This window comes from Polyodon spathula, chromosome 8 (assembly GCF_017654505.1).
Source record: "Polyodon spathula isolate WHYD16114869_AA chromosome 8, ASM1765450v1, whole genome shotgun sequence".
Lineage (NCBI taxonomy): Eukaryota > Metazoa > Chordata > Actinopteri > Acipenseriformes > Polyodontidae > Polyodon > Polyodon spathula.
Window position 1 is genome coordinate 14,848,177 of NC_054541.1, and position 23,742 is coordinate 14,871,918.

Genomic DNA, 23,742 nt, shown 5'->3' on the forward strand with positions numbered 1-23,742 from the left:
GTCGTTCTTCTCTATGCTTTAGCTTGCTTTCACTGTGCTGTACTACACTTTGCTATACTTATGCATTTAATAGGAACAAAATGAACCCTTGCAAACGCATGCTGTGTGTTAGGAAATGGATGACTCCAGGAGTAGTTTAGCAGTGTCTGTAGAGAGTTAATGATAGAGTAGATTCGAATACAGAAAGACAAGGGTGTTGGCCACTGCCTCCTTCAGTGTACTGAATTCCAGCAACTAACTCAACAAAGGGTATTGCCATTCCCCCATGTTCATACTTCAATACTTCAGGTATTGTATTTATTTTTATAGATCCGTTTCCATGTTAGTGTTGGAAAAAAAGTAAAAAAAAAAAAAAAAAAAAAAAAAAAAAAAAAAAAAAAAAAAATGACTTGTTTTAATATGGTTTCCAATCCTTCTGAGTGATTTTTGATGCTGTGGATTTTATGATAAGTTTCTGTTTCTATAACCTGGGCTAAATGCCTTTATTGAAGGGCCAGCACCATCTAGTGACCTGACATTTGGATCATGTTTTCTTTAGTTTTACTGGCTCTTATTAATACACAGATACAGACGCTGATACAGCCTATGTTCATATGTCGGTAACACTTTAAAATAAAGGTTCTGATGTTTTGTGACTTTGTAGGGGTGATGTGCCCCAACAACCCATTTCCACTGCAGAATCTGGCTCAGCCACAAGGTTGTTTCCATATTCTGTACTAAGACTAGAGTTTGACATGACATGCGGTTATTGCTTATTGATCTCTGAAATTGCCATTGTCTGGGTTTCGAGTTGACTGTTATTGTTCTTCAGTCTCTGCACTGGCTGTGACAGACATGAGATAAAGGGCCTTTGCTGCATACTTTGCCTGAACACTGCAGTTTGTTATAACTAGCTGCTGTATAGTTTGTTGTAATATCATGCATTTCACCATTTGTGGTTATGTGTTCTTTTTCTCTCTTATACATGTGATCAAAATCATTTGTTACAAAGGAACGTGAAATGAATATGGGTAATTCAATCGCATCACACTGCTGAACACGTCGAAGGAAACACATGTGTACCTGAGTTTGAGGTAAAACCGAACGCTTCCTTCCTGCCTTTCTTCCAGCCCAGTCCAGTTAGACGACTTCGACACCTACATGAAAGACATGAACAGAGACTCCGGATGCAAGTTCTCCCTGCAGTTTGAGGTGAGGCTGATTTAAACTAGGAATCTTTAGAGTTGCACTTGTCAAGTAAAGAGTTCAGCTATAGGGTGGATACAGTAGGCACAGTGTAAACCTGAGGGAACACAAAGTCACTTTTTCAGAACAATTGTTTCAAACCTGGTTCTAGATGACCAGCAGACCTCGTTTGAGGCAACTTTGTTGTGTTATGCCCCAGATCTCCACCAGTGGCCTGGCCTGAAACGTTGTCTCCTGAAACCAAGTTCCAAGCTATAAAGTGGCTTCATGTTCCATCCGCCTTAGGTCATTGTATCCGTATTTAATATTTTCCTTATACTTGTAAATATGTAGCCTCATCCACATTAGTGTTGTAGAGCATGGTAAAAAAGTAACAACACTCTTCTCATGGTTACACAAATGTAACATTTTAACTTGTTTAATGTTGAAGTTGAAACATTAAAAAAATTAAACCGAATCTAACATCTCTATTTAAAAAAAAAAAAACAAAAACAAAGAAAAACAACTTCATTTTGGTGATGAAATTATAATGGCAGGCAATTCACTGTCAAGCCCTCATTGAAACCTATTAGCAGCAGCTACACTTCTAATGTCGCTGAGAGTGTAGATCTCACACAGAATGTCAATGACAAAGCATTGGAAACATTTTGAAACCACAACAGGCTCTATAGAAACATGTAAAGTACATTAATATCAGAGTTTCAGCTGTTTTTTATGTAGATTTAATGAGTTATATGTTCCTAAGTGTTTGGTGGCTGCCTCTAATCAACGTGAGAGTGGACTTTCTCCTGCTCTCTGCATGACAGGCCCTGATACAGAAAAGGGTGTGTGAGAATGAAACACAGAGGCAGCTGCCCAACACTTAGAAACAAACAGTAGAGTATCTGGGAGTAGCTTCTGAAAGGGCTTTCATTGTCTAATAGGATCTGGTTTTCTTTTCAGGACCTGAAGCATGTGGGCTTGGATCTCCCACACGAAGCTGCAGACCTGCCCGTAAACAGAGCCAAGAACCGATATACCAACATCCTGCCGTGTGAGTCCCAGAACCCTCACTGAGAACCGTGGCTGTTTCTGTAATTATATTAAAGGGAACATTACACCGTCTTCATTTCGACAATATTCCATTTCTTCGCTGTCTGATGTCCTGGTAGGAGTTTCCGTGGTTGACCGCAAACCAGAAGCTGGTCAGTGTGTGTGTGTGTTAATCCCTCCTCTCCTGGGAGCTGCTGGTCAGTCTGTGTGTGTGTGTGTGTGTGTGTGTGTGTGAATCCCTCCTCTCCTGGGAGCTGCTGATCAGTGTGTGTGTGTTAATCCCTCCTCTCCTGGGAGCTGCTGGTCAGTGTGCGTATAATAGGTATTTTATTTAATATCATGTAATCAACTACAAAATAATATCACCAAAGTCCTCCAAAAGCCATAATAGTAGTACAGTATTTCATGTTAGATTTCGAAACCAACATGAACATGTTTTAAAAGACGATTGTAAGTGAATTTTCCTCTCATCTGGGGAGCTGACATTTTTACTGCGGTATCGAGGTCGTAAATTGAAGACAATGAAAATATTTATGTTGTCAACTCAGTTTAATTGCCATTGATTGGTACTTCATTGTAAAGGTGAGAGGAGGACAGCTTTTCTGGTTTTGAAATCAGCACATTAATGATGGATTAATTTAATACCGGCGGATAAATACTCCTTCAAGGCTGAAGGTCCTCAGTTCCCAAGTAGTAATAGAGAGACTGTAGACAGACAGACCGTGTTCTGGGCTTCTGTCTTTATGGCATTGATGTGTTTATTGCCATGATGGTGGTAAAATATATTGAATTGTGCTCATGGTGCATGTGGATGGGAAAGTGACCTCTGCCTGTGTGTGCCTCTGTGTTTATTTGCAGATGACTTCAGCCGAGTGAAATTGATTTCCATGCACAATGACGAAGGCTCAGATTACATCAACGCCAATTACATTCCTGTAAGCCAGGCAGCGCTCCTGTGTGTGCTCAGAGATGCACCAGCAAGCAGCGGCAGGGCTCAGCTTAACTGAAACAGATGCACATCCAAAAATGTCCCTGCTAGTTTATTTATTGTTACTGAAGAACACTAACTCCAACTGCTTTCAAACCCCACTTGCACTCCCATGATAATGTCGATATTCACTTCTGAACTAGTTTAAATTATCTAGACTGTGACTGTTTCAATAAGCCAGTGCTACAGGGCCAATAGATATTGGTGATGTGTGCATATCCTTTAATAATTATCAGAAGTAGATTAACTGGGGGTGGGACAATATATTCACTATTATTGAATGTTATTAACATTTACATCTAAGCAGCTGTTAAAGGCTGAATACAATTAACCACATGCAAGTGAGACGAGGGTTCCAGGGTAGCGAGGAAAGGAGGAGCTGTGTGGCAATGTGTGTCTGCTCTTGTTGTTCCCATATTTTGTGCTTCTGGTTTGCAGGTAGGTTTGTGACTCTGTTTTGCTCCTCCAGGGGTACCGGTCTCCTCAGGAATACATTGCCACCCAGGGGCCCCTGCCTGAGACCAGGAACGACTTCTGGAAGATGGTCCTTCAGGAGAAGTGTCACATGGTGGTCATGCTGACCCAGTGCAGCGAGCGGCGGCGAGTGAGTCACAGCACCTCACCAGCCACACGCAGAACTCTCCTACACCAGGAGAGCGAGTCACAGCACCTCACCAGCCACACGCAGAACTCTCCTACACCAGGGAGCTGCTTGGCTTATAAATCTCCCTGTATATAAATATGCATGGATTTGCCTACATGATGAATCTGATCTCATCATTGCAGGTAAAATGTGACCATTACTGGCCTTTCACCGAAGAGCCTGTCGTGTACGGAGACGTCACCGTGGAGATAACATCTGAGAATGAAGTGACGGAGTGGGCCATTCGCAACTTTAGACTGAGCTATGTAAGTGCGGTTAATTTGTCACTGCACTGACTTGGGCATCAATGTAATCAGACAGCTGGACTTGTGAAATATCTGTGAGGAAGAGGAGGAGGAGGAGTACAGGCAAACCAGGCATTGAACCGACAGGAATAAACTCCTTTACATTTAACACTAAAACAATCCTAAAACTACAAGAAGCTTCGTCAAGCAGATAAACATTTCAGCTGGTGCCTCCTTCAGTGTATTTACAATAAGCACCATATTTGAAAATTGACTCCAGAAGTTTTCAGCTTGAGTTTCTTACTATATCGTTTTACTTTAACACCCAAAACCTTGTGAAAATGATGTTCACAGCCCTTATAAAAGTTTACCATTAGTAAAAATTCTGTATGTGTGTGTAATCCCTCCTCTTATGGGAGCTGCTGGTCAGTCTGTGTGTGTGTGTGTGTGAGAATCCCTCCTCTCCTGGAAGCTGCTGATCAGTGTGTGTGTGTGTTAATCCCTCCTCTCCTGGGAGCTGCTGGTCAGTGTGTGTGTGTGAGAATCCCTCCTCTCCTGAGAGCTGCTGGTCAGTGTGTGTGTGTTAATCCCTCCTCTCCTGGGAGTTGCTGGTCAGTGTGTGTGTGTGAGAATCCCTCCTCTCCTGAGAGCTGCTGGTCAGTGTGTGTGTGTGTGTTAATCCCTCCTCTCCTGGGAGTTGCTGGTCAGTGTGTGTGTGTGTGTGTTAATCCCTCCTCTCCTGGGAGCTGCTGGTCAGTCTGTGTGTGTGTTAATCCCTCCTCTCCTGGGAGCTGCTGGTCAGTGTGTGTGTGTGAGAATCCCTCCTCTCCTGAGAGCTGCTGGTCAGTGTGTGTGTTAATCCCTCTTCTCCTGGGAGCTGCTGGTCATTGTGTGTGTGTGAGAATCCCTCCTCTCCTGGGAGCTGCTGGTCATTGTGTGTGTGTGAACTCCCTCCACTCTTGGGAGCTGCTTGTCAATGTGTGTGTGTGTGTGTGTGAACTCCCTCCTCTCCTGGGAGCTGCTGATCAGCGTGAGGGTGAACTTCCTGCTCTCCCTCCTCACCCTGTGCTGCTTCTAAGTCCTGCACGTGAACTTGCAATTCCTGGAGGACCGTCCTGGGTGCCACCACGGGTGACAGTTGCGTCGAGACTCTCTAGAACGTCAAACAATGTCGTAGCAGGCCGTCGTCCGACTGTCCTCCTTTCCTGGGACAGGACCACGTGAGCGAGTGAGTGGGCCGGGGTGGGGGGGGGGGGGGGGGTGAACGCACTTCCTCCTGCTCCGCTCCCGTTGCTAAGCTGCAGTGTGTTTTGTTTTCCCAGTGCTGGTGTGGGAAGAACGGGGACCTTCATAGCTTTAGACCGCTTGCTGCAGCACATACAGGAGCACGAGTTTGTGGACATTCTGGGGCTGGTGGCAGAGATGCGATCCCACAGGCTGTTCATGGTGCAGACAGAGGTACGTGGGGGGGCTCTGCAGCTGTGCTTCCGCTGCCGTGATCCCTGTTTTGGTGAGCACTGTGCAGCTACCTCTGTGAATAGGTCTTTATAAAAATTACCATATGGTGTGATGGAAGACCAGTAGCAGTTATTTTAAACAAGGCTGGATTTAAAAAAAAAATGATAATATAGGAGGGGGGTTAAGCATTGCGTCATGTGGGTTATTGAGATGGGCATTATGGGATTAAAAATAAAAGTATAAAGCTTGCCTGTAAGACCCCTGCACTTCCCTCTCTCTCTCTTTCGCTCTCCAGGAACAGTATATATTTATCCACCAGTGTGTGCAACTGATGTGGAGGAAGAGCAAACAGGTCCACAGCACCGGAGAAATCATCTTCGGGAACACCAGCAAGTCCTGACTGCAGACCGGCACAGTGTGAGTACAGTGCGGCACACAGACTAACAAAACACATGCATTCGACCAGGGTGCATCCTGGTAAGGGAGTCACACTGTGACTCCATGAGACAACACACAGGTGTGCTTGGCAATACCCAGAGAGTGTGTTTTCTATTAGGGGTGCAGCGACACGCTAATCTCATGATGCGATACGTATCGCGATATGCAGGTTCCCATACAATCTGAATGGTGATACATAGGATTGTCAGAATTGGCCACTTGTCCAGTATGTTGTATAATAAGATTAGGGCTGCAACGAAGGGTACATAATAATCCATATAAATGGAATAAAACATTCACATGTAGTTTAAAAATATGTCATATAAAATAGTAATCATGTTTTTATAATTGAAATAAAATACTGCTGCTTGCAATATATACAGTAAGCTTGCATTGCAGCAGCGCCAACTGCAGAGGACTTAGGCAAAACAAAGCTTTATTTAACATTCACCGTTCCAAGCAGGATATCAGTCACATTTGACTACTACTAAAAATATTAATAATAATAATATAAAGGTTAGGTTACTTACCATAACCTGGTTCCCTGAAAGAGAAGACAACCACCACTATATTAGGTATGGGATATTCCTGCCCTTTGGGTAGGTATTGCTGAGCTCTCTGTACCAGAGCTGCCGACACGTCCCGCCCACTGAGGGTATAAAACCGTCACTCACAGGAAGACCCTCCTCTTTTTCCATCAAACCGAAGCGGATGGTGGTCGTCGTCTCTTTCAGGGAACCGGGGATACGGCAAGTAACCCACTGTTCCCTTTCAATTCGAAGACGACCACCACAACATTAGGTATGGGATAACGTATAATAATGAAAGTACAAATATCAAACATCGAGGCACCTTAGAAAAGGACCCAAGATGTAACCAACCCTCTAGTGGAGTGTGCGACTATCCTACAAGGTGGGGGCAAGCCAGCACCATTACACGCAGTCGAGACTGTGTCCACAATCCAGTGTGATGGACGCTTCTTAGAGAGGGGCAGTCCTAGGGTCCGTGTTCCATGACAGACGAAGAGCTGGTCAGATCAACGCAGCGCTGTTTGTCCTATGCACGTATCATCTCAAAGACTCTGGCCAAGAGCTTGCCCTTGGAGACCGGAGATCTGCAGCAGTGTGCTGGACAGGAGACGCAACTCCATGGCCACCGGTTCAGGTTGCCTCAGTACACTGTCCAAGTATGCGGTCAGCACACTCGCTGTATTAGCTAAGTGAGTTGCCTGCACCTCTGCTGCATAAGCTCACTTTAAATGAGTCTCCGTCACCCTGCATTGAGGGTTTGGGCAGGCCGGGTCTGTAGCAAGACCACCCACTGTCGGGGCCTTAACCAGGGCAGTGATGTTGGAGTCTACCAGGGGGAACCCCGCCAGACCAAGCTTTTCCGCGCCTTCCAAGGAGGCAAGCAGTGCGGTCTGTTTTAGTATGCTGGTAACTGAAGCCGGGTGGTCCCAGGAGGAGCATACTTCCTCCATGAAGTCTGGGAAAGCCGGGAACCATGATGGCGAGGAGACAGCGCTGCGTCCAGGGGAGCTGCAGTACATCCCATGAGTGCCGAGACCGAGCTGGACAATGGGGTGGCACTGGCTTCTGAGGCACTCTTGAAGCTAGGCTTTTCCTCAGCAAGGGTCTCACCCATGCTCATTTCAGAGAAGGAAGCTCCATTCCCAGAAGCTGCTATGGAGAGCATATCCTTCTGCACCAGCTGAGGCGACCCTTCCCACCCCCCCTGCACTCAAATGTGAAATCTACTAAAATTTATGCATTTTTTTAACATGGCAAAAACCAGCAACATTTTATACGCCTCCATTGACTCCATATATTTTTTTATGTCTAGTATACCGCTATGTACCACAATGCTTTGTGCGCAGTAAGAAGTAAGTCTCCATTGAAAATCAGCGGAGTCGAGTATCTTGTTAAATAGAATATCTTTTGAAACTCCCTTCTAAATATTATTGGCTGAAGCAGTTTTGAGTGAGGCTGGATTTTCATTGATTAAAATATTAGTGTGTGCTCCCATTGGCTAGAAAGGTTGCAGTGTTTTTGGCACAGTGCGAGATTGACAGTCGGAAGTTTGTCTGGTTGATTGGAAATGTGCAGGTCCATGCTGCCTTTCATATTAATGAATTGACAATTAATGAATTATTAGATGAATTAACAAATACGTTTATGAATTACTGTATGAATTGACAAACAACTGCTACTGCCGCGCCGCGTCCGGTGTGAACAGCCCTTTAGATCCGAGGTGGCAGTGTAGACGCAGCATCAGTAAAACTAACCCACTGGTGGTGCATTACTATGTTACACAGCTGTTGAATATTCATTACATCACACTCATAAACGTCAACGACACGGCATTAACACTTTGACACACAAAGCCATCATAAAACTGCCAAAACAACTATTTACTGTTGCACCGTATTAAATTGATGTCCGATTTTAATTATAGATGTGGTTAACAAATGCAACTAAAATTATTTAGCAGGGGCAGGTCTTACACTAAAGGCATCTGTTTATAAAATTATATTTTATTTTCTATAATTTACAAAAGATCTCTTGCAAGTATCTAATGGTAGACTACTGCGCATATATTATTTCAATACTATATTTAAAAGCTCAGACTTAGTATATTATATTTGAAATATATATTAACTGACACTCTTACCTGACTTGTGGGCATTTTTTAATGTTTGCAGAAGTTCATCAGTTTTATCCTGAAGGGAAGAGAGATCTCGCTCTTTTTCTTTAGCAGTTCTCTTCATGCTGTTTCTCAGCAAATTCAGCAGCCGATTTCATTAAATTTTATCGTGCTTTGTACTGATCGTTTTTGTCTTTCTGTAATCAGTCACTGTAGGTCTTGTTTTTAAACCACCCTTCATTGAAATGGCACTTGCCTGGCATTTTTGAGTGAATTTAAAGTGTTTAAAGACCAAGTACAGCAGAGCCTCAGAGTTACGAACACCAAAGTTGCGAAATGACCGGTCTACCGAACCCCCTGCTTACAGTCAGAAGTATGCAATCACTCACCCATGAGAGCACTGCAACCAGATAGATGCTCCTAAGTGCGCGTGCTGGTCATGGAGAAGGCAAATTTACTGGACCAACAAATGTCTGCGCAAGCTGCAGGAATGCTCTTTGTTTGAAATAAAATAAAAACAAGCACTACCAGTCCATACGTTCCATGATTCTATAATAAAATGCCATTTTTCCAGGGTGTTCCAGGACTGGATTTTGTAAAAGCAGTTTTCCAATACTTTCCAGGTTTTCAAGCACCCGTAAGGACCCGCTTTGAACCTTCTAACACAGCCCTAAATAAGATAATTTAATGCTGGATCATTTTGTTAAGAAAAAAATGAAATGAGACAGGGAGAGTATGTATCCATTAGAACACACCTAGTCTTCATTCAAGAACCATGCAGTGATCTACAATGGATTATATTTTGCTTTTGTTCTTGTGTCATAATACAAACGATCCTGACCTCTATTACCATATGATACAGTGCCTTTAGTAAATATTCACCTGCCTTGGACATTTTCACTGAAATCTTGATACATTTAAATGGGATTTTTCCTTTGATTTACACTACATACTAAACACTTTCAATGTGGGAGAAAAGGTAATTGTGACAAGTTAATCATAACTATGAATGCACTGCAGCTCATATATTATGTGAAAGAAACAACCTGGACATTAACTAGATTTTTTTTTATTTAACATTTTTATAATTAAAGTTGTATGATGATGAGAAATAATTACCATTCAATATTGATCCACTGCCGTCTTGGCTAGCAGAGCATTCACCTCTCACGCGCGTGAGATTACAGGAGTATCTACTGAGCTACGCAACCAAATTGGTCATGTGATATGAAAAGGCTGCCCAAAGTCTGATTTATGTTCATATACAGCAAAGGCCGGCTCTGGGCCACATCGAAACAGTGTCTTAAATCTAGGGTTCACATATGAGAAGGGCTGTCTTAAATCGCAAGTGTGAATGAGATCTTAAGATTCTCAGGTATTGAATTGGTTAAGAATCCAAGAAGGGGTGGTGACTGTGATAGAACACTAACAAACAGAAGCGAGGTGGATCCATGAGCTTCAAGCTAAATCTCCAGGTCTAAATGAGGAACTTTCATTGGGTCCATTTCTGTAATTGTATTCATGACAAGTAATTGATTGAAAAACCACTTGTGTTATTTTATTGCTCGGTGACGCTTTCTCTTTGAGAACAAACGCATTACCCAGTTGTAATAATAACCAATTAATTCTGTAACAACAATGTAGTCGAGCCGGAACTTGCATAATAGGCAAGGTAAGTCACATGACTCGCATCTCCCACACAACTGTCTGATTCAGTCAGCAGTCCTCTTGATGCAATGAGAAGAGCATTAGGAACTTCTATTACAAACTACTTCTTTAAGAAGGCTAAACATGCTGACGAAGACGACAGCAACAGTGCATCGACTGCGACTGAGGACACAAACGAAGCCGCTGACACGTAAATAAAGCATTCTGACAAGATGGAGAAAAACACTTTGTGGAAATGTTTGTAGAAATTAGACAAATGCATTGCCTATTATATGTGTCACTAGAAGTTCAGTATACAAATAAAATATGAATCTGTATAATAGTTCTTGTTTCAGAAAATCTTGATTTTTTTGTGGGTTCCGGTACCTTCAGATTTAGGACTATACCGCTGGTAATAAATAACACGACAGTTAACTAAAAAGAACAAAAGAGAATGTCATTCAAAGCTGCTTTTTAAATGTTTCCTTGTGTTGCATGGGGATACTAACTCATTCTTTCTCTCTTCTCTCTCCCCAGATAAACACAGTCCACTTACCTCCTTCCCTTGCTTCAGGCTTTAGTGCTTGCTTTCTACCAGGAAAGATTTTTACTGCCATCGACACCAAAAAACAAACAAACAAAAAACAGGACGTTTTGTGTTTGAAATGGTAGAAGCATTCGCAAGGAACTTTGCCTTAAAGTATCTTTATTGTCTAAGGAGGGTACTTCATCTGGCACATCACTGCACTACTGGACTAAATGAGGAGAGAGGAGACTGACTGGGGATGTGGAGACACGGGAACAACAAGACATCAGCTACCATTGGATACCGCATGGTATTCTATGAGCACCACCTCGTCAACCAAAAGAAAAGTGCGCGGGGGGGGGGGGGTGGTGTAGTAAGGAGCACTTGACCCACCATCGTCAAACCGTGGTAGTAAACACCATTAGTTTGGATCTCAGGATTAAGTTAAAAAAAAAAAAAAGTTTCAATTTTTGTAATACGGTGATTTGTAAGTTTAAAAAAAAAAAAGAAAGCTAACAGTCTCATGTCGCTCCGAATTGCATAAGCTACAGTACCATTAGTATTCACACTTTTAAAAAGGTACTGTACAGTGAATATAACAAACTGAAAGGCAACCTCTACAGCCTTGATGTTCTCCAGTATTAACACCCATCGTCTGCACTGTAACAGGGTCAGTCCGTCTACTGCCACCAGCCTAACGAGAGTGATCTCGTTAGCTAGAATGCGGAGACTGGGTGAGGATGCCAGTGTGTGTAACATTATTGCACTGTGTGTAACTGCTAGTTTTCAGTGGCATACCTTGCACTGTATGTGTGCACGCTTGTGTACATTTAGACACATGTTGACTATAATGTGTTTTTTTTTTTTTATTTGCACCCTTTCCAAATAGATTGGCTGGTTAGGAAATAATAAACACTATCACAGACCGGAAAATGAAATAGAATTTCAAGTTTTTAGTTTAAGATGTCCACTGTCTCTGGGCGCTGTGTGCATTGACGCTTTCGTAAATCTTCATTAGTGCTGTTTTTTTTTTCAAAAAGGGAAAATTACACTATGTAACACAATTTTTGTTCCTGGGTAGTAAGTGTTATTTCCTAATTGCTTATGCCTCAAAAGTATAGAAAATGGCTATTATTCCCCACAAACTTTGCTTTTGTGACCAGAACAGTGATATTTCAAAATATCACTATTTCCAATGGGAAAATGGGCAAATGTGTGTCTTTTCGTTCACATAGTCAGAAAAAAACAACATATGAATCCAAATTAACATGTATTTATACTAAAGTAATACAAAGATGACTACAAAAGATTTTTCTAGATTTACAATTATACTGTAAATACAGTATAATTGTAAATCTCTAAAAACTACTCACTTCTAAATCTTTTGTAGTCATCTTTGTATTACTTTAGTATAAATACATGTTAATTTGGATTCATATGTTGTTTTTTTTCTGACTATGTGAACAAAGACACATTTGCCCATTTTCCCATTGGAAATAGTGATATTTTGAAATATCACTGTCCTGGTCACAAAAGCAAAGTTTGTGGGGAATAATAGCCATTTTCTATACTTTTGAGGCATAAGCAATTAGGAAATAACACTTACTACCCAGCAACAAAAAAAAAAAAAAAAAATTGTTACACAGTGTTATCAGTCATACTTATAATGGATTTTTAAAAGCTCCAAAACAACTTTGCCTTTAAAGAACTCAATGCTTTATCAAACTGAGTACCGAGTTCACTTGTGCGCTGGCACACAACCCAATGAGAGTGGAGATTAGTGTAGAAGAGGCTTACTGTTACACAGTCATTAAAAAAATACCTGACTTGACTAAGTTTTGAGATGAACCAGACGACACTGATGGGCTGAATGTCTCCTCTCGTTATGCTCTTCTGATGACAGTCCTGCATATAGCCACACATCCAAGTGAATGGAAAGGAGTCGGTTCTACAGAATACTGTTTATTGCAGAATTCCTGCAGGATCATGTGGGGGAAAAAGGTACCATGACAACTATACAAATACAAATCATTCTACATGGATTGTTCCAAATATACAGTAACATTTTCATTTAAGCAACAGACTGCACACATTTCTTTTTTGGCGGAAAAAAAAAAAATCTCCAAAAATGCAGACTTCCAGTAGGTTTTCAAAAAATGTATTTAATTTTTTTTTTTCAGGTCATAAATAACATTTAAAAAAAAAAGGGGAGAGGAGTGCAGGAATCAAGTTACATACAAAGTGATTTTCTAAAGAACACATTTACAACAGACCAGAAACTGAAAAAAAAAAACTAAAACTAAAAAATGTACACTTTGTACACCAAGCTTTGGGTTTTATTTAACTCAAAATGTGCCTGCAGTAAGAGGGTACGACATCTGAGACAATTACTGTATGCCGAGTTTCCCAGGGACAAATCTCACAGAACAATCCCTCAGCGTTCCATTTCATCCTCTAGCTTCCTGTGTCACAATGGGACTGACTGCGCGCACCACAAGCACAGAACAGCAATGTGACAATCTTGCCATTTTGCAGCCATTAAAACACAAAGTGACAAGGTCACCTGACAGACGTGTCACAATAAAACCTGAGCATCGTGGGCATTGAGAGTTGGCCAGCCCAAGGTGTGCTGAGAGTACACCTGGCTGCAGGGATGCGGAGAGGCTGCCGTCGTGCTCCGGTAGGAATGCTCAAAGGTGAAAGTTCACTTCGTAGCACAGCAGACAAATCAAGCTGCTCAAAAGATCACACCTTAGGTTTGTGAAACCATTAAAATCCAGCCAGCACAACTGTTTCAATATCTCTAATCTACACTGCCATGAGCTTTGGTCAAAAATAATTCCATGTGTGTCCAACACCCTCACAAACAACGTGTTTCAAGAGATTAATAACCTGGTTCGTTTCATGTTGCCCAAAACACATGTGCTACAAAAACCTCCCTTTCTGTTCAAACGTTAGCTAGAGTCAAAGGACGACCTGCTGAGGGGTTATACTGGCCCGATCCATTGACCTAGTCCTTTCTCCTGGGAAGGTGAAAGTTATGGATCATCGTTCACTCCCCTTCCCTTCTCCTATCCTCTCCACAACACACTGACTGTCCTAAGAAACTGACAGATTTCGGGGATGCAATAAGACTCCCACTGCATAGCAGTTTGATCAATACCTGGTTTTACTGCAAGTTTAATAAGACACACCTGAGCTGCTTACCTATACATTGGTGGTAATCAAGCACATTAAAACCTGGAATGGGTGACACTGCTGTGCAATACAAGATTTCCATCGCTGCACATTGAATAAACATCTTTGTCTAAATCCAGCAGTATCAAGTGTTTAACAGTTACAGGTGATGTGAGATTCAATCAATGCAATACAAAGCCACTTTGTGACACAAGTCAAACTGCCAGACACAGGAGTACTTCTCATGAACTGTTTGAAAAAAAGTGTCAAACTTGTGTTTGCATTCAAAAAGCCCTGACGTTAATACAGAAATGAGGTGCTTTGATTGAATTTGTCGGTGGAACAGGGGAACAACACGGGGACTGTATTATATGAAGCTGTTTTAATTTGCCAGGAAGGATGGATAGCATGCAATGCAATGAGAATGATGAAGTAGTCCTGACTTGCACAGCACAGGCCACATTCTTAGATGTGTCCATTCTGTGACGTGTCCAAGCCAAGGGGCCCATACTTAAAATTTCTAACGTAAAAAAACCCTCAAAAAATCATATATACTGAAGACTTCCCACAGCTAGAACCTCATTAACTTTTGCTTTAATAACATTTTTTGGTATTCCTCAGAAGCAACGTAAAGCACAAAAAAAGTTATACTTGTTGTCTAATGAACCAAATGTAAATAATAAACAATATTAATAACAATCTTAGACAATCAATAAATCATACAATTTTCAAAACACTTTACTGCAATAACTACCCTTTTTTTCACGTGTGCTTCTATTTCTGTAATTTGGACAAAAGTCTTCAGCCAGAGTATGTATGCACCCCGCCCCGCCCCCCGTCCACACTCGGCACAATACAGCTTTAATCTCTCCTAATGTGTATGAGGGATGAAGAATGGGAGTCAGCCTCGCTATCCAGCACCTTCTATTCAAACTGAAACATGCAAAGTGCACATTCTGTGACAAATTCAAAGAACCTACAGCTGTTTGAAAATGTTTGTTACAATCCCGGCTGTTCTTTAGTACAGCTCTGTTCAATTTCTAAAATGAAAAAACTATTCAGAATTTTCTCTCTAGGTAAGCTGCAGCGTGCCTTTCTGGTCTATGACGGCAAGCTGCAGTGTGGTGGTACAGCGTGTGTCTATAGTCTATGATGGCATGCTGCAGTGTGGTGGTACAGCGTGTGTCTCTGGTCTATGACGGCATGCTACAGCGTGTGGTGGTACAGCGTGTGTCTCTGGTCTATGATACGGGTGTCACTGATCCAGGAGCTCTTGTCGCCGGCGCATGATCTCAGTGAAAGCGGCCGTCCCGTCTACCGCGTCCTAAAACAACGCACAGGAAGGGAAGGTTAATGCAAGGCTCTCTAGTGACCACTTCCCTCGTCGAAGGACTCCACCCCGGAGTCACAGGCCACTGAGCTGAGCTTCTCTTGTCGTCTCCGCATGATCTCCTGCAGCTCCGATGACCCGCCCGAAGCCTAGAAGAAAAAAAGAGGAAGAGATCATGCACAGGGCTGGGATCCAGTCGCTTGAGGTATATCCACAGAGGCTGGCACTTATATAGCTGAGTGCGGACAGTAGACTGACACACAACCAGTGAAGTCATTGAAAATTATTGTATGGAATACAGAATGTAAAACATAAAAACAGCCAGCAATCTTGTGAGCATCTACTTTGTGTCAAGTTTAATTTGGTACTGCTGGAAATGCAGTAGGTGTCCACTAGATGGCGCTGATACTTCCGGATGATTCAGCCTGTGTTTGTGTATGGCTGGCTACTAAAAAAAAAAAAAAATGCTCCTGTCCTCAGACCAAACCGCTTTAAAACACAGAATGACTGCAATAAAGACCTCCAATCATTTAAAAAAAAAAAAAAAAAAAAAAAAATCAGAGAATATAACTAGAAGTCACTTTCAACTTAATTAACCGTGCAATATTCACATGCAGGCTTCAACAGCGCCTCCTGGGGGAGATTACATCATTGCATTCCCCATGGGCTCTTCAGTGACAGTACCACAGCCCAGCACTCGGTATCGACTAGATAAGCCACAGCATGTGCCGATATACTACTTGGGTTTTGGGAGGCCATGGTGTATACATAAAGGCCTATGCATTGCTAATGACAAAGACATTGAAACGTTTGACTCATTTCATTGCTAGGTTTCATTTTAATGCTGCTAGTTTGTCAATGACAGTCTAGTTTAGGGGGGAGGTCAGGGATTGCATACATGACTGTAAACTAAGAATTAACCAGTGGATTAGGGTTAGGGTTAAGGAGAGTGCTCAGCTGTTTGGGTTAATGAGAATCACTATTAGTGGGGAAAGCTAGATGTTCACATACTGGGGATAATATATCTTTTTTTTTTCTTTTTAAAAAGAGAGAGCTCAGTGGTGGCCAGTTTCCTTTTTTATTTAAAAGTGATACATTGCACACATGAGAACAAAATTCCAAAAATTCACACTGTAGAGAATTGTACCTAAAATTACAAGGCTCTTTTTTATTTGACCTTTGTAGTGTTATTTTTTTAACTTTATTTAGCATGTCCAATTATTTTACACCCCCCCCCCCCCCCCCCCCCATTTTCTCCCCAGTTTAGAATGTCCAATTATTATTTTCCCTTCACCGCAGCAATTCGCAATTTCACAGCTCAGGAGAACTGAAGGTTCAGTGGGCGTCCTCCGATCCCATGTCCGAGCCAGCTTCCTCTTCTACACCCAGGAACTCGAGAGCGGATGTCAGCGAGCTACCAGCCTCTGGAGGACAAAGGCCAGCCCTGCAGGTGTCCGCTCTGAGCTCAGTGGGCGTCTAGCCAGCAGGGTCCGCTGTAGCGCGATGATGGGAAACAGTCCCTTCTTGTTTTGCCTCCCTAGACCACTGTTTACTTAACAGTTGTTTTGTATTAATTATGTACTGTGGAAGCTGGAGAAGCAGAACAGCAGTAGAAAATCTTGACCGCTTGAGTGTCGGTCAGAAAGCTTTAATATACTAAAACCAGGCCACCACAGCTAGGTCCCCCCTCTCTTTAAACAGCAATACCTGCCACTTTACAGGAATGAAAATCGGTAGAGGCAGGCCATGTGGAGTCAGCAAAAAGCCTGCAGAGGGGAAGAGAAAAACCAGGCCAGCAGCATAGCACCTCATACAACCCCAGCACCAGACAGCTCAGAAACAACATGCACCCCTTCAGACAAGCATCCCTTCACTTTCTCTACATCCACACCCAGCAGTGGAAATACGATTTCCCATTGCATAGCGGTTTGATCCAGTCCTGGCTTTGCTATGCTTTTAATAAGACACACCTGAGCTTGTTACCTACACTGGGTTAATCAAGCTCAGAGTAAAACCTGGATGGGTGAAACTGCTGTGCAATAGGAGTCTGATTTCCATCCCAGCACACATGTTTTTTTCAGAAATAACCTTGAGATTTGCTACTGAAATGATCAGCCATCTTTTCAATATGTACCTTCTTCTTACTGCCTTAATAACGTGCCATAAACACATGATGAAAACCATGTACTGTGGGTGGGGCGTAACGAAGAATCGTCATGCTTTCTTTACATGTCGTACCGTAAGCAGGTATCGTTTTTATTGTGTCTAGAGGTTTTCTCATCCACAACCTTGCATGCATATTTATCATACGTTTGTAAAGACATACAGACACTTAAACACTGGCAAGCACAGGCAGCCAGGGAAGCAAGCCAATAGAGTAAATTAGATACAGTAATTGCTCTGTGCAACCCTGTTAGTTTTACAAAACCAGAGCCAAACTACTTCTATAATCCAATGGGGTGCATTTTAATGATCCAGACAGTGGCAGGTCTGAATAACTCCACCCCCGGTGGACTCACTATTGTTTATAGGAATGTTCATAAGTGGATGAATACTGTAAATCACCCCAGGGGGGACCAACAAGATCAATACAGCGTTAGAGCCGCTTTGTTCAAGATGTGCCACTGTGTAGAGTAATATTTGAAGTGACATCCCCATTGAAACCTATTAGCAGCAACTGGACCAGATGAACACTTCAAAGCAAACGCAGCTTACCTCCAGAGCTGCCTTCTGCACGGTGACCTGGCTGTAGACTCGACCCCCGTCGTCTGGACACACCGTCCGCAGCTCGTCCTTGTTGAGAGAGAAGAGCTGGGCCCCCGTCAGCACTCCCAGACTGGTGATGGTCCTGCAGACAGAGAGCACATTACAAACATCACCTCTCACACTGCAGAAAGCACATTAAAAACAACACCTCTCACATTGCAGAGAGCACACTGCAAACACCACCTCTCACAATGTGGAGCACATTACAAAACACCACCTCACACTGCAGACAGAGAGCACATTACAAAACACCACCTCTCACACTGCAGAGAGCATACTGCAAACACCACCTCTCACACTGCAGAGCACACTGCAAACACCACCTCTCACACTGCAGAGAGCACACTGCAAACACCACCTCTCACACTGCACCACCTCTCACAGAGCACACTGCAAACACCACCTCTCACACTGCAGAGAGCACACTGCAAACACCACCTCTCACACTGCAGAGAGCACACTGCAAACACCACCTCTCACACTGCAGAGAGCACACTGCAAACACCACCTCTCACACTGCAGAGAGCACACTGCAAACACCACCTCTCACACTGCAGACAGAGAGCACATTACAAAACACCACCTCTCACACTGCAGAGAGCACACTGCAAACACCACCTCTCACACTGCAGAGAGCACACTGCAAACACCACCTCTCACAGAGCACACTGCAAACACCACCTCTCACACTGCAGAGAGCACACCTCTCACACTGCAGAGAGCACACTGCAAACACCACCTCTCACACTGCAGAGAGCACACTGCAAACACCACCTCTCACACTGCAGAGAGCACACTGCAAACACCACCTCTCACACTGCAGAGAGCACACTACAAACACCACCTCTCACACTGCATTACAAAACACCACCTCTCACACTGCAGAGAGCACACTGCAAACACCACCTCTCACACTGCAGAGAGCACACTGCAAACACCACCTCTCACACTGCAGAGAGCACACTACAAACACCACCTCTCACACTGCAGAGAGCACACTGCAAACACCACCTCTCACACTGCAGAGAGCACACTGCAAACACCACCTCTCACACTGCAGAGAGCACACTACAAACACCACCTCTCACACTGCAGACAGAGAGCACATTACAAAACACCACCTCTCACACTGCAGAGAGCACACTGCAAACACCACCTCTCACACTGCAGAGAGCACACTGCAAACACCACCTCTCACACTGCAGAGAGCACACTGCAAACACCACCTCTCACACTGCAGAGAGCACACTGCAAACACCACCTCTCACACTGCAAACACCACCTCTCACACTGAGAGCACACTGCAAACACCACCTCTCACACTGCAGAGAGCACACTGCAAACACCACCTCTCACACTGCAGAGAGCACACTGCAAACACCACCTCTCACACTGCAGAGAGCACACTGCAAACACCACCTCTCACACTGCAGAGAGCACATTACAAACACCACCTCTCACACTGCAGAGAGCACACTGCAAACACCACCTCTCACACTGCAGAGAGCACACTGCAAACACCACCTCTCACACTGCAGACAGAGAGCACATTACAAAACACCACCTCTCACACTGCAGAGAGCACACTGCAAACACCGCCTCTCACACTGCAGAGAGCACACTGCAAACGCCACCTCTCACACTGCAGAGAGCACATTACAAACACCACCTCTCACACTGCAGAGAGCACACTGCAAACACCACCTCTCACACTGCAGAGAGCACACTGCAAACACCACCTCTCACACTGCAGAGAGCACACTGCAAACACCACCTCTCACACTGCAGACAGAGAGCACATTACAAAACACCACCTCTCACACTGCAGAGAGCACACTGCAAACACCACCTCTCACACTGCAGACAGGGAGCACATTACAAAACACCACCTCTCACACTGCAGAGAGCACATTACAAATACCACCTCTCACATTGTGGAGCACACTGCAAACACCACCTCTCACACTGCAGCTAAGGGACTGCATCTCTCACATTACAGATCAGTACAGTAAAGAGATACCACCTCTGACATTACAGATCAGTATAGTAAAGAGATACCCCCTGTCACATTACAGATCAGTATAGCTAAGGGAATCCACCTCTCACTTAGCATTTCACTTGTGACTTACCCTACAGCAAATATTACCCTGGCTCATTTTTGCTGTTAAAGTTTGCACTATGTGATGTAATTGTATATATAGTTCCGCACAGTCTAGTCTAGTGTGTATTCACCACACTTGGAAAGAATCCTTGATGGAAACATTGCTCCGTTGAGCTGGAATTGACAGAGTTGTGCCGTACAGTATGTTACACTTCACACCAGGGCACCCTGTTATCCAACTGTGATGGGAGCTTCTCGCTCAACTTCTACTGGTATACATTCAGGCATCTAACAGCAACTAGGTCATACTAAAATTGTACATGTTATGTACATATTATTTTTTGCAACTGTGATCCGACTTGATCTGGTACAAAATAACCTCTCTCAGAGTATTTCGACTCTCCAGGGTATTTCTGGTTACAGGTTTGGTCCTTTTTTAACAGCATTGATAGAGAGGATACACAATCATTAAAAATAATCAATGAGTGAGTCAAGAAGGAACAAGATTATTATTGAGAAGCAGAGTGTTACAGCTTTATCCCATGTACTGTACATTTGTGATGACACATTTAAAGAAAGCCCTAATTGGTTTTTTTTGGGGGGGGTTTTGCAGATTTTACCCATTGCTGTGGGGAGGCCTGAATTCAAAGCTTAGAGATGCTGCCTCATTGAAACATGAACAATAAACAAACAAACAAACTCTTCTGAACAGCCACGCAGTGTATGTATAGGACAGCCGATTTCAGGCACTTCGCCTGTCAAAGGGTTTTGAGCGTACATCGCTTACTGTATTAGATAAATGGCATACCTAATAGCTGGGAATAAGCTATCATGTTTATATCAGTTTTTCATGTCAATTAATTTCACTTGGTTTACTTTGTAAAATTAACTGTAGCAGATCCCTAGGGTTCTTCTCATAAAGGGAGTGATTCTGTACAAATCAAAGTTTTCATCTGTGCTACTGATACTTGTAGTGTAAAGGGAAAATTACGAATGGGAAAATAATTCACAGTGAGCTAGTCAGTCTCTTATGACATCCTTCTCTTTTATTCAATACTATTTTTAGCGAATTGCTAAAAAAAAGTTATCAAGATGATTGATATGAATTCAGACAGACTGCGGAGGCGACGGTACTCACACAGGGCTGAATCCCTTTGCCTGCAGCCAGGCCTTCACCTCCTCCGGGGGGGAGCTGTACGAGAGGTCGACCCCCAGCCCCCCCGCACTGCTGCTGCCTCTTAGGGGCCCCTGGATCTTCTTGGGGGCCCCGCTGCGCCCGATCGTCAGCCTGTGCATAAGCTCGTCCTGCACCTCCTCCATGTGAGACTTCCTGCCTGCAGGGGGCGACAGCAGGACAACGCCACACTTCACTTCAGTATACTGCTTCAAACACTTGTCACAACTGCAGTGATGGAATAAAACTCCTATTGCATAACAGTTTAATCCATTCCTGGTTTTATTACAAGTTTAATAGGACACCTGAGCTTGTGACCTATACACCGTGGTTAATCAAGCTGGTATTAATTAACACACAGAATGGGTGAAACTGCAGTGCAATAGGAGTCTTATTTCCATCCCTGGATTAGAAGGTAAAGCTCAGATCGGCTGACTAACTTTTCAGCTAGTGAAGTTTACTACTACAGCAGAGCGTGTCTATCACTCTCCCGAAACAGTCGAGACTCTGTTCAAGGCAGTGATTCGTAGTAATCGCAAGCTGTACCATATTAAAAATGGTCAGGATTATCTGTTTTCATACTCCGACTCTTATGTTTAAAAGTCAAAAGTCAGTAATATACATTTTTGTCTGGCGATACACTCCTATTGAAATATTTGAACACTTTTTTTTTAAATTAAATAAACAAGAAACATGAATAATAAAAAGAAAAAAAAACATCCTTCTGCACTCTCACTATCAAAGATCTCCTTATTCATCCCTTTTTTGACTTTGAACTACTGGTACCCCACCAGTCTTCCCAGTCTCCATCACTGAATCTTGGTTTGCTTTGTGAGACCAGGACTGGGAGGCATTTGCAAGGCAACAGGGCTTTTACCTGCAATGCTCCTGGTCTCTGAAACACCTCACTGCTGCTTATTAGGGATCCTGATGCTGAAAGATTTCAAATCACGTCTCAAGACTTGTTTGTTTCACTTGTAAATTAAATTAATAAAACTAATATTTGTAAAGATTGCTGGGATGGCCTTGGTCATAAAAGGCGCTATATAGAGTGATGTTATTATCCGACAACGGTTTCAAAATGCAACTGCTTCTTATGAAGGACCTGCTGCAATGCACTGCATCATTATGTAGGATGTCCTGACCTTGTTTGAGAGCCGCTGGTCTAGATATGTGCAGAACTCTCAAGTGTGACACACGCACACATCCGCCTCTGTCTTCTGTGAGACCAGCAGCTGCACAAACCCATTATCCGACTATTCAGAGTCCTAGACAGAAATCAGGTGAGGGGCGTTGCTGTCGATCGGGCTGATTTACCATTCAGAGTGAAACGTGAAGAAACAACTGCTTGGGTTTAGAGCAGCAATTGTCACAAAGGCAAGCAGCTGTTTCTTCACGGTTTCTTAAATTGAATACTCGGTTCATGCAGCACTGAGACTACAGAGGCTGTTCTGTTAGCTTGTGTGTGTGGACTCACAGTTGGCTGGGAGCCGCCTGTCTCAGCACCATGCTCCCACTGTCGCTCGTGTGGCTACAGCTGTGTCGGCTCGTGTGTGTGCGTGTGTGTGTGTGGACTCACGGTTGGCTGGGAGCTGCCTGTCCCGCTGGCTGTCTCTCAGCACCACGCTCCCGCTGTCGCTTGAGTTACTACTGTTCTGTCGGCTCACGTTGGCAGGGGAGGTGGAAGGGGGGCGCCACCCCCCAGTGAAGGTCCCGGGCACCAGGGGAGGGGTGGGGAATGGAGCTGGGGCCGGCGGCGGAGACGGGGCTGGGGGGATGGGGTTCAGCTGTTTCGGGACATAGTCTGTTTTCTGTTTCTGTGGAGAAATGAGAGAGAGGATGCTGGTTAATACACATCTAAAATGCATGTGTTCAACAAACTTCAATTCATCAGGAGCACTGAAAGACTGAGGGATATTATTTTCAGTGTTTACTCCGGTCTTTAATTCACTCCTATTTTTTAGATGCATTAATCTGACAAAGCCAGAACCAAGCACCCAGGTAATACAAGTCAAAGTATCCCAAAAGCTCCCTCTAGTGGTTTGTTTCTCATTTGGTAACTAATAATCTCTAAAAAAAAAAAAAAAAAAAAAAAAAAAAAAGAGATAATTAAAGACTGGAGTAAACACTTTGAAAATTACGTCCCTGTTTTATAAAAGTTTATAGACTATGGTTAATGATGCCAACAACAGTTTCATAAAAATAAAACTATATTTAATAAAGTTAGAAAGCAGAACTGCTATAGATAGTCCTAGTTATTGTATACAATAACAGCCAATAACAATATGTCATGCTAAACATCCATCACAAATCACATTTACGTATATGCTATCAAACAGTGTCCCCTACTGGTTACAACAGCTAAAAACAGTTTTTGCTCTTACATTGA

General features: G+C 43.2%; 2 protein-coding genes and 1 long non-coding RNA gene across 12 annotated transcripts in view; 2 read left to right on the top strand and 1 right to left on the bottom strand.

Annotated features, from left to right (window-relative positions):
• The window catches only part of LOC121320213 (receptor-type tyrosine-protein phosphatase O-like), a 61,135-nt gene extending 56,991 nt beyond the window's left edge, over nt 1–4,144 (top strand). Inside the window, exons 19-23 of the mRNA XM_041258466.1 lie at nt 1,110–1,191; nt 2,128–2,218; nt 3,076–3,152; nt 3,675–3,809; nt 3,992–4,144. Coding sequence (XP_041114400.1) covers nt 1,110–1,191; nt 2,128–2,218; nt 3,076–3,152; nt 3,675–3,809; nt 3,992–4,144 — 538 coding nt within the window. The remainder of the gene's footprint in view (nt 1–1,109; nt 1,192–2,127; nt 2,219–3,075; nt 3,153–3,674; nt 3,810–3,991) is intronic.
• Nucleotides 4,145–5,418: 1,274 nt separating this feature from the next.
• On the top strand, nt 5,419–11,116 carry LOC121319499. The gene is made up of 3 exons (XR_005950707.1): nt 5,419–5,551; nt 5,847–5,968; nt 10,817–11,116. It is a non-coding gene; the product is annotated as an uncharacterized LOC121319499 (long non-coding RNA).
• A 3,630-nt stretch (nt 11,117–14,746) lies between these two features.
• LOC121319500 (epidermal growth factor receptor kinase substrate 8-like) overlaps nt 14,747–23,742 on the bottom strand; it is an 88,398-nt gene continuing 79,402 nt past the window's right edge. For all 10 annotated transcript variants that reach the window (XM_041256980.1, XM_041256984.1, XM_041256978.1 and 7 more), the window contains 4 exons: nt 22,933–23,170; nt 21,318–21,513; nt 18,028–18,160; nt 14,747–15,461 (listed from right to left, as the gene is read on the bottom strand). In XM_041256980.1, coding sequence (XP_041112914.1) covers nt 15,348–15,461; nt 18,028–18,160; nt 21,318–21,513; nt 22,933–23,170 — 681 coding nt within the window. In that variant the 3' untranslated portion in view covers nt 14,747–15,347. The remainder of the gene's footprint in view (nt 15,462–18,027; nt 18,161–21,317; nt 21,514–22,932; nt 23,171–23,742) is intronic.